This window comes from Megalobrama amblycephala, linkage group LG20 (assembly GCF_018812025.1).
Source record: "Megalobrama amblycephala isolate DHTTF-2021 linkage group LG20, ASM1881202v1, whole genome shotgun sequence".
Taxonomy (NCBI): Eukaryota; Metazoa; Chordata; class Actinopteri; order Cypriniformes; family Xenocyprididae; genus Megalobrama; species Megalobrama amblycephala.
This window is the reverse complement of record NC_063063.1, coordinates 6,804,295-6,821,238: the sequence shown is the minus strand read 5'-3', so window position 1 is coordinate 6,821,238 and position 16,944 is coordinate 6,804,295. Positions and strand designations below refer to the sequence as shown.

Sequence of the window (16,944 nt, the reverse complement as noted above, 5' to 3'; positions counted from 1 at the left end):
AAGATAAGGTCATTATTCAGCTCAGTTTAGTTCAGTGTTGATTCAAATTAGTTCAGTAACAGTGTCAGTGTTGCAAAGATCATCAGTTATGAACCAAACCCATTTCAACTAAAGTAGCTCTACAGAAGACAATAGTGTCATTATTCAGTGTTGATTCAGTTCAGTAATAGTGCAAAGTTGATCAATTATGAAACAAGTTCAATTGAGTTATAAGCAGCTCTACAGAAGTGTCATTATCTAGCTCAATTCAAGCTTTGTTCTCATCTGATGCGGAGTGTTAGTGCAGTCATATCTGTAATATTACTGAATATTAATTACCTTTTAAACCCCAATTTTTAAACCAATTTTTTTTTGTGTTACAGAAAAGGTTATATGGGTTTGGAATGATGTGATGGCGAGTAAAATGACATCATTTTTTACTTTAAGCATATGCAGATGTGACATTATCATTTTTTCTTCTATTTTTCCATTGCATCACTGAACACTTTCCTGGAATCTGAAAGCAAAGCAAAACATGGTCACAGACTTATCGCCAAATTAGATAATATCCCAACCGATTAATGTCACAATGGAGCAATTGTTTTAGTACAAATAGTGACGTATAAATAGCCTCTTACGGTTCTTTTACCCCAGATGTCCCTTTTGTGGGGGGATTATGGCTCTATTAGATTTTAAAAGTTTACTTTTTCTTCTCTGAATTCTTAAAAAGATAAAAGACTGTTTTAGATTTGATTCATCTGTTATTCCTACAAGATGACAAGTAATAAAGAATAGAGAAGTGAAAGTTCTTCAGTTAGTTCAGTTTAATTTCTTCATAACCTAAATTGGTGCCTATATTTCAACAGAACGGCCTGTCGCCGCTGCACATGGCCACGCAAGGAGATCATCTGAACTGTGTTCAGCTCTTGCTTCATCATGATGTGCCTGTGGACGATGTCACCAACGATTACCTGACAGCCCTGCATGTCGCTGCACACTGTGGACACTACAAAGTTGCCAAGGTCCTTGTGGACAAGAAGGCCAATCCTAATGCCAAAGCACTGGTGAGTCTTGCGTTAACAAGTTGGACATTGCTGGATCTAGAGGTCTGCATAGGATACATTTTTCAGCCCCGCCTCTGCAAAATTCTATCCTGTTCCCACTCGCTTCTGCTAAAATTAGTTATTTCTTCCTTATTTCTTTCTGCATCCGACCGCAAAATCCAGCAAGTAGAGATCTATGTGATTTTTTTTTAGTCCCATTCCAGTGTCATATGCTATTTTTCCAATTCCCACACACAATGATTCTGACCTCAACTTGTATTTGTCACAGCTGGCAAAAGGGAAGTGCTTTCCTTTCCTGTTGCATACAGCCAAAAAACTTTGAGAATATCTAACCATTCCCCTGTAAAACATTTATTTATTTGTGCAATAGATGAATAGTTGGTTGCGAATTGCAACTAAGAACAACATAGTGACGAAACGCGCTCTGTAGAGCAGTTTGTCCATTTAGGGCTACTGTAGAAACCAGCCGGTGCAAAATGACGACTTAACATGTAAGGGGACCCGTGGTGTATGTAGATAGAAATGGCTCATTCTAAGGGAATAAAAACATAACTGCTCATTATGTAAGTTCTTTATATACCACTCAAAACATAGTTATGTATATTATATTGCATTTCTGTCAATAGATCCTCCTAAATATTACACACTGGACCTTTTACTTTTATTTTATTTTTAGTCCCACAAGTATCTTCCCTCCCTTACACAACACTCAGCAATTCAAATCTTGTCCCGCGCCACACTCATTTGCGTTGGTTCCTGCAGACTTCTACCTGGATCAGCATGTTTTTGATCCTGTCAAATAAACCATAATCTCCCATTGCCAGACCTTTGGCTATCAGCCTGAAGTCTGGTCTACATTGCTGCTTATTCTGGCCAAGAACCTTCCACTTAAACAGGAAGAGACCATCTAATTGACATGTAAAGCTTCCAACAGTTTTTCTTGTTATGTGTCATTTATGGGTGGGTTTGTCTGAAATGTGTTATTCCACAATAACTGGTGTGAACAAAAAAAAAAAAAAATGCACTAATCAGATTAGAAAATGCTTTCCAGTTTTGTGTGCAAAATGCATCAGATGATGTAGCCCAAACATGTTCTACTTAAATATGGTCACTAAGGCTTTATAAAAAAAAAAAAAAAAAGCCATGCTAGTCATGTGAAATCCCAGAATTCTTTTTTCTCCCCCTTTGGCTTCCACCTTAGATGGTACCCTCCAAATTTTATATGTGAGCATGACATTAAAAGTTTTGTTTCTGAACAGCACCATGGCAATCTGTAAAAAGCCTCTCTTGGCAAAGTGTGCAGTGCATACTGTCATGCTCTGAAGTAATGGTTACAGAACGGGCGTGTCGCTGCAGTTTATGAGGAAAAAAAGGAAGAGAGAAAGAAAACTGTAGAAAGACAAGTCTGCCAAGCATTGAGCAGCAGGAGCCACGTGTTTTCATTCGTCTGGAAACAAAGCTTTGTTAACTCTTCAGTCATCTTGTTATGGACCAGCAACCAGATTTTCATTAGTAAGCTGCAGTAAAAGCATTCAGATTCTCTTTTTTTTTTTTCTTCTGTAGAATGGTTTTACTCCACTTCACATTGCTTGCAAGAAGAACAGGATTAAAGTGATGGAGCTGCTGCTGAAACATGGAGCGTCCATTCAGGCTGTGACTGAGGTGAGAGAGAAAGATACTTTTTTTTTTTTTTTTTACATTTACATTTTGATCTCTTTTAATCTTGGAATCTGTGGAATTATCTGTGGTTGTAGCAACCATTATAATTGGAGGGACATTTGTACCCCCCACTTTTCAGGAAATAATTATTTATTTTAAAGTTATAAAATTGCTTGTGTATGGTATGAAGAACAATGACTTTAAGACCAGTTGGTTGAATTTTCAGACAAGCAAGTTGTTAGCGGTAATCCTACCATGGCTACCATGCCCATTTACCCGCATTTTACCAAATCAGCAAAATATGAACATTATGTCACCTAATTAATATTCATGAGCCAAACATAAAGTGTCTCTCCCACTTTTTTTGTTCAAAATGTTGTGTTGTTAAATACAATTACAAAGTTATGAAAGCCTGTTTGTGACATAGAGACAAAAAATGTTATATTTCACAATTGCAGCTTTATTTCTAATGATAGCGATCTGCCAGTTGTGACTTTACATCTCACAACATGACTTAACATTATGCATTTACAACTTTGTTCCTCAAAATTGCACATTTATATCCAACAGTGCAATTTCCGCGCAATGCTCAATGCAAAACTCACAATGTCCACTTTATATATTTTGCAATGTGACATTATATATAAAAATTGCGACTTAGTTTCTTATAATTGCAGCTTTAAAACTCACAATTTGAATTTAAATTCTAATTTAAATAATTTAAAATCTAACATTGTTACTTTATATCTTGCAAGGTGGCTTTAAATATTTTTGTTTCTAATAATTGTGATATTTGCAACTTTATAACCCATATGAAGTCACAATTACAAGAAATAGTTTTCAACTTTTTGTGTGGGGGGGGGGGGGACTTTGCAACTTTTCACATCATAATTGTGACTGCCAGTTGTGACATTATATCCTGCAACATGACTTTATAGTATGCAATTGCAATTTAATTCTCATAATTGCGAATTTATATCCGACAGTGAAAGTTTAAAGCTCACAATGTTTCTTTATATTTGCAATGTGACTTTAAATATCAATTTATCAGCTTAGTTTCTTATAGTTGGAAAACTCACAATGTGACTACATCTTGTAGTGTAATTTTAAAATCTCATGACTTTATAGGCAATGTGGCTTTAAATCTTGCAGTTGTAACTGTAGTAATTGTAACTATTTCCTAGCAATTGCAATTGCAGCTTTATCTTTCTGCGTTTGCAACTTTATACTTCACAGTGTGACTATTTTGATAGTTCAGATCTTCAGTCTGAGTTCGAAACGAGCTTCCATACATAGCAGTCTACCATTTGATGATAGGCTGAGAATTAAATCTTCTTGTTTTGAAAAACAACATGTGCGTTTTGAAATGAGGTAATATTTGCTTTAGCATGCAGTTCCCAACACCTCAAAGCTGCATATTTCTGTGTCTCTGGCAGTCTGGACTCACGCCGATTCATGTGGCCGCTTTTATGGGCCATGAAAATATTGTGACTCAGCTGACAAATCACGGAGCGTCTCCTAACACGATGAATGTGGTGAGTACAGCCATCCCCATGCCCACCAGCACCGAACAAACAGTTTTACAAGTTTCCTTTTGATAATGAACAAAAAGAGTAAAACAAAACATTTTAGTGAAGCCCCAGAGGCCAGCCGTGTTCCTCTCTGGAACGTGTCATTTCTTGCCACATTGGTTTGGTCTCCCGTTTCATAAAGCCATTTAGGGTAATAACAGCCTCTGTTCATGTGCTTAAACATACGTCTGACCACAGGTTGGAGCTCCTCGTTCTACTGTAATTAGAGTACAGTCAGACTGTAATCATGCTTGACTGTTCCCCATCAGACAGACGGTGGGCCAACAGCAAGCCACTGTTACCGTAGAAACATGCTTTAGGCTTTGTTGGGGTGCAGCTCATTGAGACAGTCAAAACAAAGAGAGCAAAACAGGGGCCTGGTCTCATGAAAGGGCTGTGCACACACACACACAAAGGCTTACTGTCCAAACACAGTAGTACCTTTTACCAGAAGCTTCCTCTCTGTGTGTTCTAGAGGGGAGAGACGGCGCTCCATATGGCTGCCAGGGCAGGACAGGCAAACGTGGTGAAATTCCTGGTGGCGAATGGAGCAGACGTGGACGCTAAAGCCAAGGTGAGTGAGATATGCAATGCTTTATTAGTGGTGTTTGCAAAGACAAGTGATCTCAACTTAGGGTTAGTGATTAAAACCCTTAGTATTGAAGTTTGGCATGTAGTTTGCGCCATGATGCTTGTGCCTGCATACATGGCTGGAATCTGAAATTGTGCAACTTGTTGAGGAGTTATTCTGTCATATTTCTTGAATGATTAGAATTTTTTTTCTGGAGGATGATAAAACAGGTGAAACAAATCCCAAAGACTTAACTTAAACGAGGGAGCTGATAACTTGAGAGTGGGCAGTTGATTTGTGAGGGGTGCAATCACATTTTTTTTTTTTTCAAAAATCAAATTAAAACTGAACACCTCAATATTGCAATAAATCAAGGTTGATACAACAGCCTCTTAAAAGTCTGCAAACACTCAAGTCTCAGTTAAACTCAAGTGCTCAAAAAGGGCATAAGTAAACCAATATCCTTCAAAACGTTCGCTTCAATATAACGGATAAAATAATGTTAAGTAAATTAAATAGTAAAAGACTTGCACTGGACATGCTGGTTTCAGCCTCATCAGCGGCTGCAGCCATGTATCTCCATGTATCTTATGTATGAAACACATGCGCTTCACAACTACATGCTAATGCACTCGCATTCACATAAAATAGCCTTGGTGACAAGTTTGGGTGAGTAAGGGCAAAATGCACAAGATATGGTATCTTCAGTGCCCTGTAGATGACGATATCGCTTCTTTTGTAGCAGAAATAAACTGCTGCAGAAAAAGTTAGGTGCCATGCAAGATGTAATGAGTACTTGCATTATTCATTACAAATGTATTGGAGTAAATAGTACATATTCAAAATGTAGTCAAGTAGAGAGTAAAATTTAGATACTTAAAGCTGCAGTCTTTAACTTTTTTGGTTAAAAATGATCTAAAATAAATTTTTGAGCAAATACATAACCAGCTAGTGTTCAAACGATCTCCTTACCTTAGCCCGGTGAACTTAATGTGATAATGTGCTCTAATTCTAGTGGCACTAGTAGGCTTCCACGGGAAATTCGAGCATGCCACCGTCTTTGCGTCATTACGTCACATCTGTTTACATAAAGAACGAGTACCAGCTAGTAGGCTATATGGCATGTGAAGATTCTACAGGAGGCGGATCATTTATAGGCTTTTCTTACAGCAGCTGGAATAATTAAACTCATCATTTTGATGGCAGATTGTACGGTATGACAAATAAACAATTAGAGATTTGACTGTACAGAAATCTACAGGTAGTGCAAATATACACTAAATGTCATGCAATGCTGATGTTGTTAACATTAACAATTTGAAAACAAAGTATAACAATAATAATTGCACGGTTTGATGCGATATGAGCCAAGCGATCTTTAGATTTAATCATCATTGGTAGTGCGATTTATTGTAATGTTTTTTTTTTTTTTTCTCAGTTGGTCAGAACAAAAGTGGCAGACATGTTACTTACTTGTTCAGATGACATTTTCCGGTGAAAATTCTTATTTTGGTAATACTTCCAAGACTACAGACTATTCCAAAGTACCTGTACAGTATCTACCGGTGCGGTGACTGACAGCCACACATTCTCCTCAAAGCTTCAGATTCATCCGCTCTGAGGAGCCGTGCCGATGCACAACCCACGTAAAGATGATAATTCCGCAAATAACTGCAATTGCAGGTTTTGAACAGAGATGGCGTCAAAGAGGCAAAACTTATGGACTGCAGCTTTAAGTACAGTAACTAATTACTTTTACTCAAATACTTTACACCCATCCACTGTGGCTAGTGGTTTTCCAAAGTTACTTGACACAGTATTTTAACTGGCCACAATTCTGACATCAATACCATGGAGAAAAACTGCCATATATATATTTTTAATATCATCTCATAGTTTGGCAGCAGGTATATTAGGCTGCTGTCACTTTAAGACCTGACACACGGATCCATTATACTATTACGTTAATTATATTATTTAAACATCAACCACATCACATCGAGTGCAATCTGTGTACCATCTGTCATATAAGTGTAAATGTAAATAAAACATACTCGTAAAATGATGCTAGAGTTTAGAGGCGCAGACAATGTAATGAAAGTGTGTAATGAAACTACTGTATGTTCAAAGTGGACTGTAATAGCTGTGGAATGCAGTGCACTCGATCTATACTAATAGGAAACAGTTGCTTGTTTGTTTGTGGTTGCTTAAAAGGCTATCAAAATGGCCCCAAACCTCTTAAGTGTTGCCTTGCTTAATTTAGTTCTGCAGTCATGCAAGGAAATATTGAAAAGGTCTAAAATCTTACAACCTCTAAAAAGGAAAATATGAGTAACTTATCTTATATGTGAGTGTAGGACGATCAGACACCGCTGCATATATCCAGTCGTCTGGGAAAACCAGACATAGTCCAGCAACTGCTCCAACACGGGGGTTCACCCGACGCTACCACCACATCCGGATACACACCTCTCCACCTGGCCGCACGTGACGGCCACAAAGACGTGGCATCCATCCTGCTGGACAACGGAGCATCTCTTGGCATCACCACCAAGGTCAGTCAAGCAAACAAAGCTGGACGATCCATAATACTCTATTGTTTTTGCTTTGTTGTTTGTGGTCAGATCATTACAGAAGCTTCTTTCCGCCACTGAATGCTGAACTTTTTTTCATACAATTACAAGTTTATATCTCTCAATTCGGACTTTTTTCTCAGAATTGCAAGATATAAACTCGCAATTGTGAGTTATAAAGTCAGAATTGTGAGATATAAACTTGTATAAACTTGTAATTCTGAGAAAAAAATGTCAGTCTTTTTATCTTCAGAATTGGACTTTATTACTCGCAGTTGCAAAATTGTACGAAAAAAGTTGCAAAATTGTACGAAAAAAGCCAGAATTGTGAGATAAAAAGTCACAGTTACCTTTTTTATTTTTTTAAAAAGGAGTTTATATCCCGCAATACCTGCAATTCTGACATATCTTGCAAGTGTGAGAAAAAAGTCAGAATTGTGAGATAAACAGTTGCAATTATCATTTGATTTTTTTTATTGCATGGGCGAAACAGGCTTTCATAGATAATCATAGACAGCCAAGCTGTGATATAAATTAAGTCCATTTATTTTACAAGGAAAAGCCTTTTAATATGTCCCATTTCGACTTCCTGTTTCAATAGGAAATACGTACAACACAGGGAAAAAATAGCATAACATACCATTTTTAAAGACCTCCTTGGTGGTAGTGTTACAGTGCATCATATTTCTGTGGTATATCTTGTTTCAGAAATGGATTTTTATTTCAAATAGGATAAAGTTCATCTGACGAATCAAAATAGAATGTACTTTGATTGCACTATTAAGTAGAGGTGGGGAAAAAATGCATCGCAATTCTCTCTTCAACGATTCTGAATTGATTCTGAAAACTGAGCTCATTTTTGTCTGAATATGTGCGATGACACTTGTGTGCACTAGTGACATCCATACCACTAGCCATTCTAAAAGCACTTTTTGTTTATTGCATGTTACTTTGTTCCTCTTTATTATGCTTATATTTGAAAATAGCTATTATAATTCTTAACATACAGTTCTTTTGATTTATTATTAATTTGTAATTATTTTAAAAAGTAGTTATAATTATATACGGAACTTAATAAAAATGCACAAATAAATTTCATATTCAACATTGTTGAATATGAAGTGGGTCCAGTGGGTCCTGCCCTCTATTTTCTATGGTCCTGTTACACTCGTCAGTTTTTGAACAAGATTGTTTTGCTCCATTTTGCTTTCCTTGTGATGGGATGTTGATTTCTTTCTATTTGGTTTAATGGAGCGAACAGCCCCCTTCCTCATCAAGCATACAGTTGTGTTTGTAATGAATCAGTAAATGAATTCAATTATGAATAAATTGAGCATGTGAGCTGTGTTCGGCTGAAGTGTTATATCAGTCAGACAGGAGGCTGTTTCAAATTATTTATTAAATTGATTATTCAGTAAATCTAATCACTATGCAGATGTGTGTCTTGCCCTTTACTTTACAATCAACAAGCCCAACCAAAGCACTACAGGGAAATGATATTTGAATAGTCATAATTGAAAACTGAATGTGGCCTACAGTAGAGTTAGGGCACTATGATTTCTGGGAATCACAGAATCCAGTTATTAAAATGGAATTTACTGTATAGATATTGACTGTATATACTCAAGCAAGCATGTCTCTCGTGATGTTTTCAGCGTCTGTTGTCTCTGTCATTATATGAGGACAACTTCATTTCCAGAGCTGCTCTGAGAGTCACTTCCTTTCATCTGATAAAATTATCCTCAGATACACACAGAAACTCAAAGGTCTTCACTACAAACCGACAAAATAAAAGTTTGGTTTAATTTGAACGAAGTATGGCAAAAATATATTACTATAGACCTTATTCACAGCTGCGCCATATTTGATTTCTAGCGGAAATGAAAGTGAGGCTGTGAGAGTTAGACATACATCTCTTCAGTGGATTTTACTGTGTTTTGGAATTGTCCTGCTGATGAAACACTGCAAAAAATATCTTTCCAAGACATTTTAGTAGACAAAAAAGCTGTGAAAAATTATAGGTGATCTAGGAGTTTTCTTGTCACAGTAGCTTTTTACAGCGGATACCATTGAAAACATGGTAAGTCTATAATAATGACAATAACAATACAGTTTTTTAAAGCATTATTTTTTACAATTTTTCATCCATGCTTTAATTTACACAGTAAACCTCCAGCACTTTATTTGACAAAAATGAAAGAAATTGTGAAAATTGAATTTGATTACATATTAAAAGATTAATTAAATTATTAAAATTGTATCCATTCATTTAATAACCACTGTTTAATACATTTGTATGAAATAATAAAACGCAGAATCCACAAACATTAAAACAGACAAAACAGAATTTCTGGAAAAAATTATTTAATAAAACACATTAGAGCACTATTGTTAAAATGATTAAATTGATTAGACATACTTTTTGATTATGTAATTAAACCCTTAAAATGGAATTTTAACCCTTAATATGGATTTGAATTTGGGAAAAAGTGTGTGTATGTATGTATGTATGTATGTGTGTATATATATATATATATATATATTTGGCACAAATCACTGTCATTGTGAACAACTAATGGAAATTAATGCAGTGTGCGAAATGATTTGAAACATCTGAGTTAGGTTTGGACAGCTAGATAGATATCCCAAAACTAATACACCGCAGTTCATCACTGCCATAAATCATGCATCCTGACACACTTAGTATTAGCATAAATCTCACAGCAGTGTTAAATTGTGGCTTGAACGTAAATCAGCGTTTCTCTGTTTACTAAATGTTATATGAAATGCTTTACGTCTCCTCCCTGAGCATTTTAGCTGACCAAATAAAAGCCAGTGATGGGTTTGCAAATCTTGCACATCAAAGAAAGGGCATCTCATCCATCATGATAGCTCATGTGCTGACGGAGGATTTTTCCAGCAGTACTCTATTACTTGGAATACATTACAAAATGCTTGATGTTTTTGACATCATGTCCATTATGAGGAACATCTGATGATGTTTAGGATCATTTGGAGTTGCTGCATGTGGGATGTATTAGTATTTTGATGTTTTTACTGATTGTTATTGAGCACAGGGCTTACATTTCCACATTTCTCAGTGATGTGCGTTAAGGTCCATGGATTGGTACTCGCCTACACTCAAGCATAGTTTGAAACATCTGTCAATTATATGGATAACAAGCCATATCTTCTCTCTAGTTAAAACACACAGCGCTCATGATACAGAAATGTTCCTGCAGGAAATATTATGTGCAGGTTTTACCTTAAAGTCTCCATGAAATGGAAGTTGCAACAGGCTTTTCTTCTCTATTGTGACTTATATTCAAGTGAAACGGCTTCTCGAACAAGAAAAAATGTAGGGCGGGACTTGATTTTATCCTTCTGGAATTGATTGGATGGTTGTGGTTTGCTTTTGCTGTGATCCCATGAGTGACAGGTTGCCCCGCGCCAGTAAACACGTCATTAGAGAAGAATTTTAATTTTTAATTCATTTTTAATTTTGCTGGTTACTGTATGATGATTTAAATCTGAAACAATTACTAAATAACTGCTAAATGTTAGGTTTTCAAATACACTTATGCTCAGGTTTTCCTTCTTTTCTACCTTTAGCTAATCACATGCCTGATAAATTTTAAATTTTTATACTGCTAAAAGATCATTATGTTTTTCTTGGAGTACAATTTTGGCTACATGGGATCTTTAAGAATTCGTCGTCCAATAAAATTTAGCCTGTATCTTAGACCACAACGACTATCAGCAGCTTTGTTTTAGCTGTAGAAATAAAAGATTTCCCTAGTGTCCCGCTCTGTGATCGTGATAGACATAAAATACTGGACTAACATCACTGAGCAGCTGCCAAGTGTTACAGTGTGGGAATGTGCTGAGGAAGGAGAATGAATTCATGGTGTTTTCCACGACTACATTCACCACAGAGCAGAGTTTCCCTCCGATAACATAGCTGTCATTGGATATGTTTGTCCTGTGTCTCTAATAATTATTTATGATTGATTAGTAAGGCGTATGGAATGCTGGCCTTTAATGATTCAAGGGCAAACAACAATCTTCAGATCGACTAAAGTTCCACATTTCCCATTTTTATAAGTGCTTTGAGATGGAGGTTATAAAATAACATAAAAATTATGACAATACATTTAGATCACTGATTATAAAGGAGAAAAGGGGGTTATAAAACAATCAGTTTAGTTTTGGTTACATAATGTTAATTGTAGAATTTAATTTTAACAGTAAAAAATGATGAAATCTCTTTAAAACAGTTCATATTTCATATAAAAATCAAAAAGTTAGAAACTAAAGTTATAAATAAGAAATTACACATTACAATTTGATTGTGGCAGAAATATGCTTAAAGGGTTAGTTCACCCAAAAATGAAAATTCTGTCATTAATTACTCACCCTCATGTCGTTCCACATCCATAAAACCTTTGTTCATCCTCAAAACACAAATTAAGATATTTTTGATAAAATCCGATGGCTCAGTGAGGCCTCCATAGACAGCAAGTTAATTTACACTTTCAGATGCCCAGAAAGCTGCTAAAGACATATTTAAAACAGTTCATGTGACTACAGTGGTTCAACCTTAATGTTATGAAGCAATGAGAATACTTTTTGTGTGCAAAAAACCCCCCCCCCAAAAAACTAAACGACTTTATTCAACAATATCTAGTGATGGGCGATTTCAAAACACGGCTTCATGAAGCTTCGAAGCTTTACAAATCTTTTGTTTCGAATCAGTGGTTCGGAGCACGTATCAAACTGCCAAAGTCAACTGCAAAGTTTTTTGGCGCACAAAAAGTATTCTCGTCGCTTCATAACATTAAGGTTGAACCATTGTGGTCACATGAACTGTTTTAAATATGTCTTTAGTAGCTTTCTGGGCATTGAAAGTGTTAATTATCTTGCTGGCAACGGAGGCCTCACTAATCCATCTGATTTTATTAAAAATATCTTAATTTGTGTTCCGAAGATGAACGAAGGTCATGAGGGTGAGTAATGACAGAATTAATGACAGAGTAGTGACAGAATTTTCATTTTTGGGTGAACTAACCCTTTCCAAAAATACTTTTTTTCACCTGAAATGTCAGCTTCTACTTTATATGCTGTACATATTTATATTTTCTCTTCAATTTCTCTTTCACTGAGCAGAACAGCAGGGCACTGATGTGTTCAAAATGCCTGTCTTGTGTAAAGCCAGTTTAGTTACAGCAATACTTCATCTCTAGCTGGACGGAAGGGCTAGTACTGTATTTACTTTAGTATTACTTAACAGAAGGAAACTTGTGCAACACAGATCAGTTTTTTTTTTCCCCAGTGTCAGTTGCAATTCATAAACCCCACCCCCAAACTGACCAGTTTTCTAAAAGTTGCAACAATTGTGCATGTCACACTGAATGACTTGTCTCTGAATTCTAGTTGGTACATTTTTCATTATTTCTCTGTATGAATTCTTTGTCTTTTCAGAAGGGATTCACTCCCCTGCACGTTGCAGCCAAATACGGGAAGATTGAAGTTGCTAACTTACTGCTACAGAAGCGAGCGCCACCTGACGCAGCTGGGAAGGTAAAAGTGTCTATTTGCACTAATGGTTATAGGTTGACAATTACTACCTTTAACGTACAACAGGGATGGGCAACTTCGGTCCTGAAAGACCACTGTCCTGCAGAGTTCAACGCCAACCCTAATGTCTGAACAATGTCTTCAGGATTACTAGAAAGCTACAGGCAGTTGAGTTTTTATCAGAGTAGGAGCTAAACTATGCAGGACAGTGGCTCTCCAGGACCAAAGAGGCCCATCCCTGATGTACAAGCTTTATGTTATGAGTTTATGTCATCACAGCCATCCTTCAGTTTCTGGTGTGGTAACATGACCACGGTAAGAAACGGAGCATTGATTTTCCTTTCTAAGCATCTGTTGAAAGGAGGGATTTTGGATGAGAGACATGAGTATGGGACACATTTAAATTCTTTGTGTAATGTCTAAAAATGGTTACATCTGTTTTCCAACTCAACAAACGAACAATTATGTTTAATACAAAGAAGTAACAGCATGCTAATGCTGGCATAATATTTGTGCTTCAAAGACAAATAGACAGATGTACACTCATAATCTTACTAAATGTTAGTTATCATATAGTTTTTGCATCACACTTAAAGTAAACTCTCATTCCAACTCTCATTCATTTGCATGTGTATGAATAGAAGCGAAACGAAACACAAAATCAAGTGTGACCGCACCATTAAGACCTCACGAAATCAAAAGCAGGTATATGCAGTTGAAACTTGAATTTCATGGGGTCTCTAATACATATTCACCATGTGCTTAATGTTAATATTTTAATGTTAATATTCTATTATCATTAAAAACAAAGTCAATGTAATGTAAAACAGTTTTATTACTCAGGAAGCATGCATAGGTTATGCTTTATTTCAAGGTGACGTAGTTACATTGTACTTACTCAAATAAGTACTGAGTAATATTAATTATCTACATGTACTTACTATAGAGAGGGTTAGGGTTTGGTTTAGGGTTAGTTACTTGTAATTATGCAAAATTTACTGTTATTACTATAATAAGTACATGTAGTAATGTGTTACTGCGTCACCTTAAAATATGTTTGTTGCAGAGATCAAGGTCTTTTATTCTGTATCACAAATCAGCTGAATGTCTTTCTAACTTCTGACAGCTAGTGAATGCTTTAAAACGATATCTTCCAGATGAAAACACACATTGTAGAGGCATTTGTATGCAATCAGGTTACATGCCATCATTTTCCACACATGTCAGAGGTTTCATTCGCTAATGTGCACTGGCTAAATTTACTCTCCAAAGCTAAAAGCTGATTGATTTATAATGGCACCTGTTTCACACACACCAACTTTGAGCTCTCAGCCAATAATAGCTGTATATCTATGTGTGTGTGTGTGTGATTTTAGAGTGGACTAACACCACTGCATGTTGCTGCGCACTACGATAACCAGAAAGTGGCCCTCCTTCTGTTGGACCAAGGAGCATCCCCACACGCAGCAGCGAAGGTATCAGGAAACGCTTACCACATCTGTCTACTGACCACAATATCTCAATTAGCACACGCAAATCTCATCCAAACACAACCGCATGCACACACAACAAACACACATACAAGTGATGAAGAAATATGGCCGCAGACCAAACGACTGCACACATGCTCACAAAACCACCTCCACCCTACATTCTTGATCACTTTCGTCATTTTACTTGTAGTCCACCCACTGTAACCTCAGAGGATGGTAAGCTTGTACACATTTTTATCGTTGTGAAAAGAAGAAGTTCTTGAAAACTGTGTACTTCTGTGGTTGATGTTGTTTTGGCACATTGCTCAGGGATAGTTCACCTAAAACTTAAAGTTCTGTCATTATTTATTCATCCTCAAATCAGGATCAGAAAACCAATATGACTTTGGCCGCATTTACACTGCAAGTCTTAATGCACAGATCCAATCTTTTGACCATATTCGATTTTTTTGGACGACGTGCTTACATTTCTTTGAAAAGTGACCTGTATCGGATGTCTCCTTTTTACACTGCACTTGGCGAAACGTACCAAAAATAGCCTATATGACATCACAAATCAATTTCAATGGTACATTGAGCTTAATTTAATGACATGAATTCATATAGAAACCCTTTTAATGCAATAGTTACATCCCTACATAAAAATAATACAAATTCTTCATGACAGTATACGTACGCAGCTCCGCTGGAAGCATGCGAGTTGAATACTCGGGTACGGGTAGATATTCACAGCTTCATGGGCTCGAATCCGCAATTATTTATCCGCTTATTTACCAGAGAAACTTGCGCGCCGCCATCTTTAGAATATTGTCTTTGAACTTCCGTTTTTGTGGTAGCCCTGTATATTTCTATGGCATTGCTGTTGAGGAATAATTAGCTGGTGAAGTGAATTTACCTGTTGTAGAGTTAATGAAAGTTATCATGAGCATTGTTATGTTTAAAGCAGATGTCTAAACAAATGTCAGTAGACCTGGAAGATTTTAAATAAGCAGTTCATTCATAAATACGTAAGATCACTGTGGAAATACAAACCGGAAGTCAAAAGACAACGAGCGCAGCACTGAAAAGGGGCGGGGCTACATAAGGTCTATACTAGTTTTTTTGTCATTAAAACCAATGCGTTCATCAGTGATTGTAATATCATATTGCAAGTTTGTGTGCTTTTTATTTTGTGGTTTCAATGGAACGAATAGTTAGTCTCCACAACGGGACTGAAGCGCGTGTCTGTGCACGAGCCGTCGTCACTGACAACCGCGGCAACGAGCACTCAGTGTGATTTATTTCAAGAGCAACATTTCAACGTCAGATCGCCTTTTATTTAACACAAACAAATGAAATTAATAATCTACCAGTCAACTAGAGATGCTCCTTTTGTTATAGGTATGTCTGTACCGCGAAATCTAAAAAAAAAAACCCACACTTTTCAATGACGCAGGAGTTGCATTTACAGGGGAATATCCGATCTGTCCTCTTACACTGCAGGCGCAAACGCCCGTGTCCGATTCATATCTGATTTATAACCACATATGAATGAGGCCTGAAACCGATCTGTGAAAATCGGAATCCATGCGCTTTTTTCCTGCTTACACAGTCGTGACTCATATCCGATCTGTGCCACATGGGAGGAAAAAAATCGGAATTGGGTCACTTGAACCGTGCAGTGTAAATGGGGCCTTTATTTCTACAGCAGAACACAACATTTTGTGTTCTTTGTGGAGGTTGAAAGTCATTGGTCACCAAATGATTTCATTGTGTGGAAAAGAGCAGAGTGAACATTCTTCAAAATATCTCCTTTTGTGTTCCACAGAAGAAAGAAAGTCATGATGGCTTGAAGTCATAAAGATCGATGAATAATGACAGAACTTGAATTATGCCTTTAATGATTGTGAATTATGCCTTTTAATAATTAGCAGTCCTGTTTCTGCTCGAACTCCTCGGTTTGTCATATGATTTCTCTCTGATCTTCTAGTCACTTCTGAGATCATTGCAGGGAATTACAGGAAACTCAAAACATCATTAAATGCTCTTTATCAAGTTCCAGCTGGTTGCCTCGAAAATACAATTGATGGCAAAACGATGGCTGAATTCATGTTTAAAAATGTAGGCTCTGTTCTAAAAACTAGCTGCCTTGCTCTCTACTGCCTACATAGGCAACTAGGCCTTATAAGGAAGCATCCTAACCAAGATGAAACCTCATAAGTAAATTATTTGGACTATCAACATAGGCAACAACTCCTTGTCACTCAAAATATCATGCTGCACAGGAGACAATGTACTGCAACAGTTGGGTTCTGGAAATATAAACTCCATTCATTTTAGAGGAATTCTCCATAGAGAAATTGATTTCTAACGGTAACTTATAGACAGCTCTAATGTGAGGTTGTTAATGGATGGTATTTTCTTCTGTTGAAGCTATCAACCCACATTTTAAATGTGTATAACAGCCAAATTTGTGGT

The 16,944-nt window shown here is 36.7% G+C and overlaps 1 protein-coding gene across 1 annotated transcript in view; it reads left to right on the top strand.

Annotated features, from left to right (window-relative positions):
• Nucleotides 1-16,944, top strand: part of LOC125255081 (ankyrin-3-like) — a 166,327-nt gene that overhangs the window by 126,400 nt on the left and 22,983 nt on the right. Inside the window, exons 11-17 of the mRNA XM_048170037.1 lie at nt 846-1,043; nt 2,607-2,705; nt 4,139-4,237; nt 4,749-4,847; nt 7,202-7,399; nt 12,899-12,997; nt 14,371-14,469. Coding sequence (XP_048025994.1) covers nt 846-1,043; nt 2,607-2,705; nt 4,139-4,237; nt 4,749-4,847; nt 7,202-7,399; nt 12,899-12,997; nt 14,371-14,469 — 891 coding nt within the window. The remainder of the gene's footprint in view (nt 1-845; nt 1,044-2,606; nt 2,706-4,138; nt 4,238-4,748; nt 4,848-7,201; nt 7,400-12,898; nt 12,998-14,370; nt 14,470-16,944) is intronic.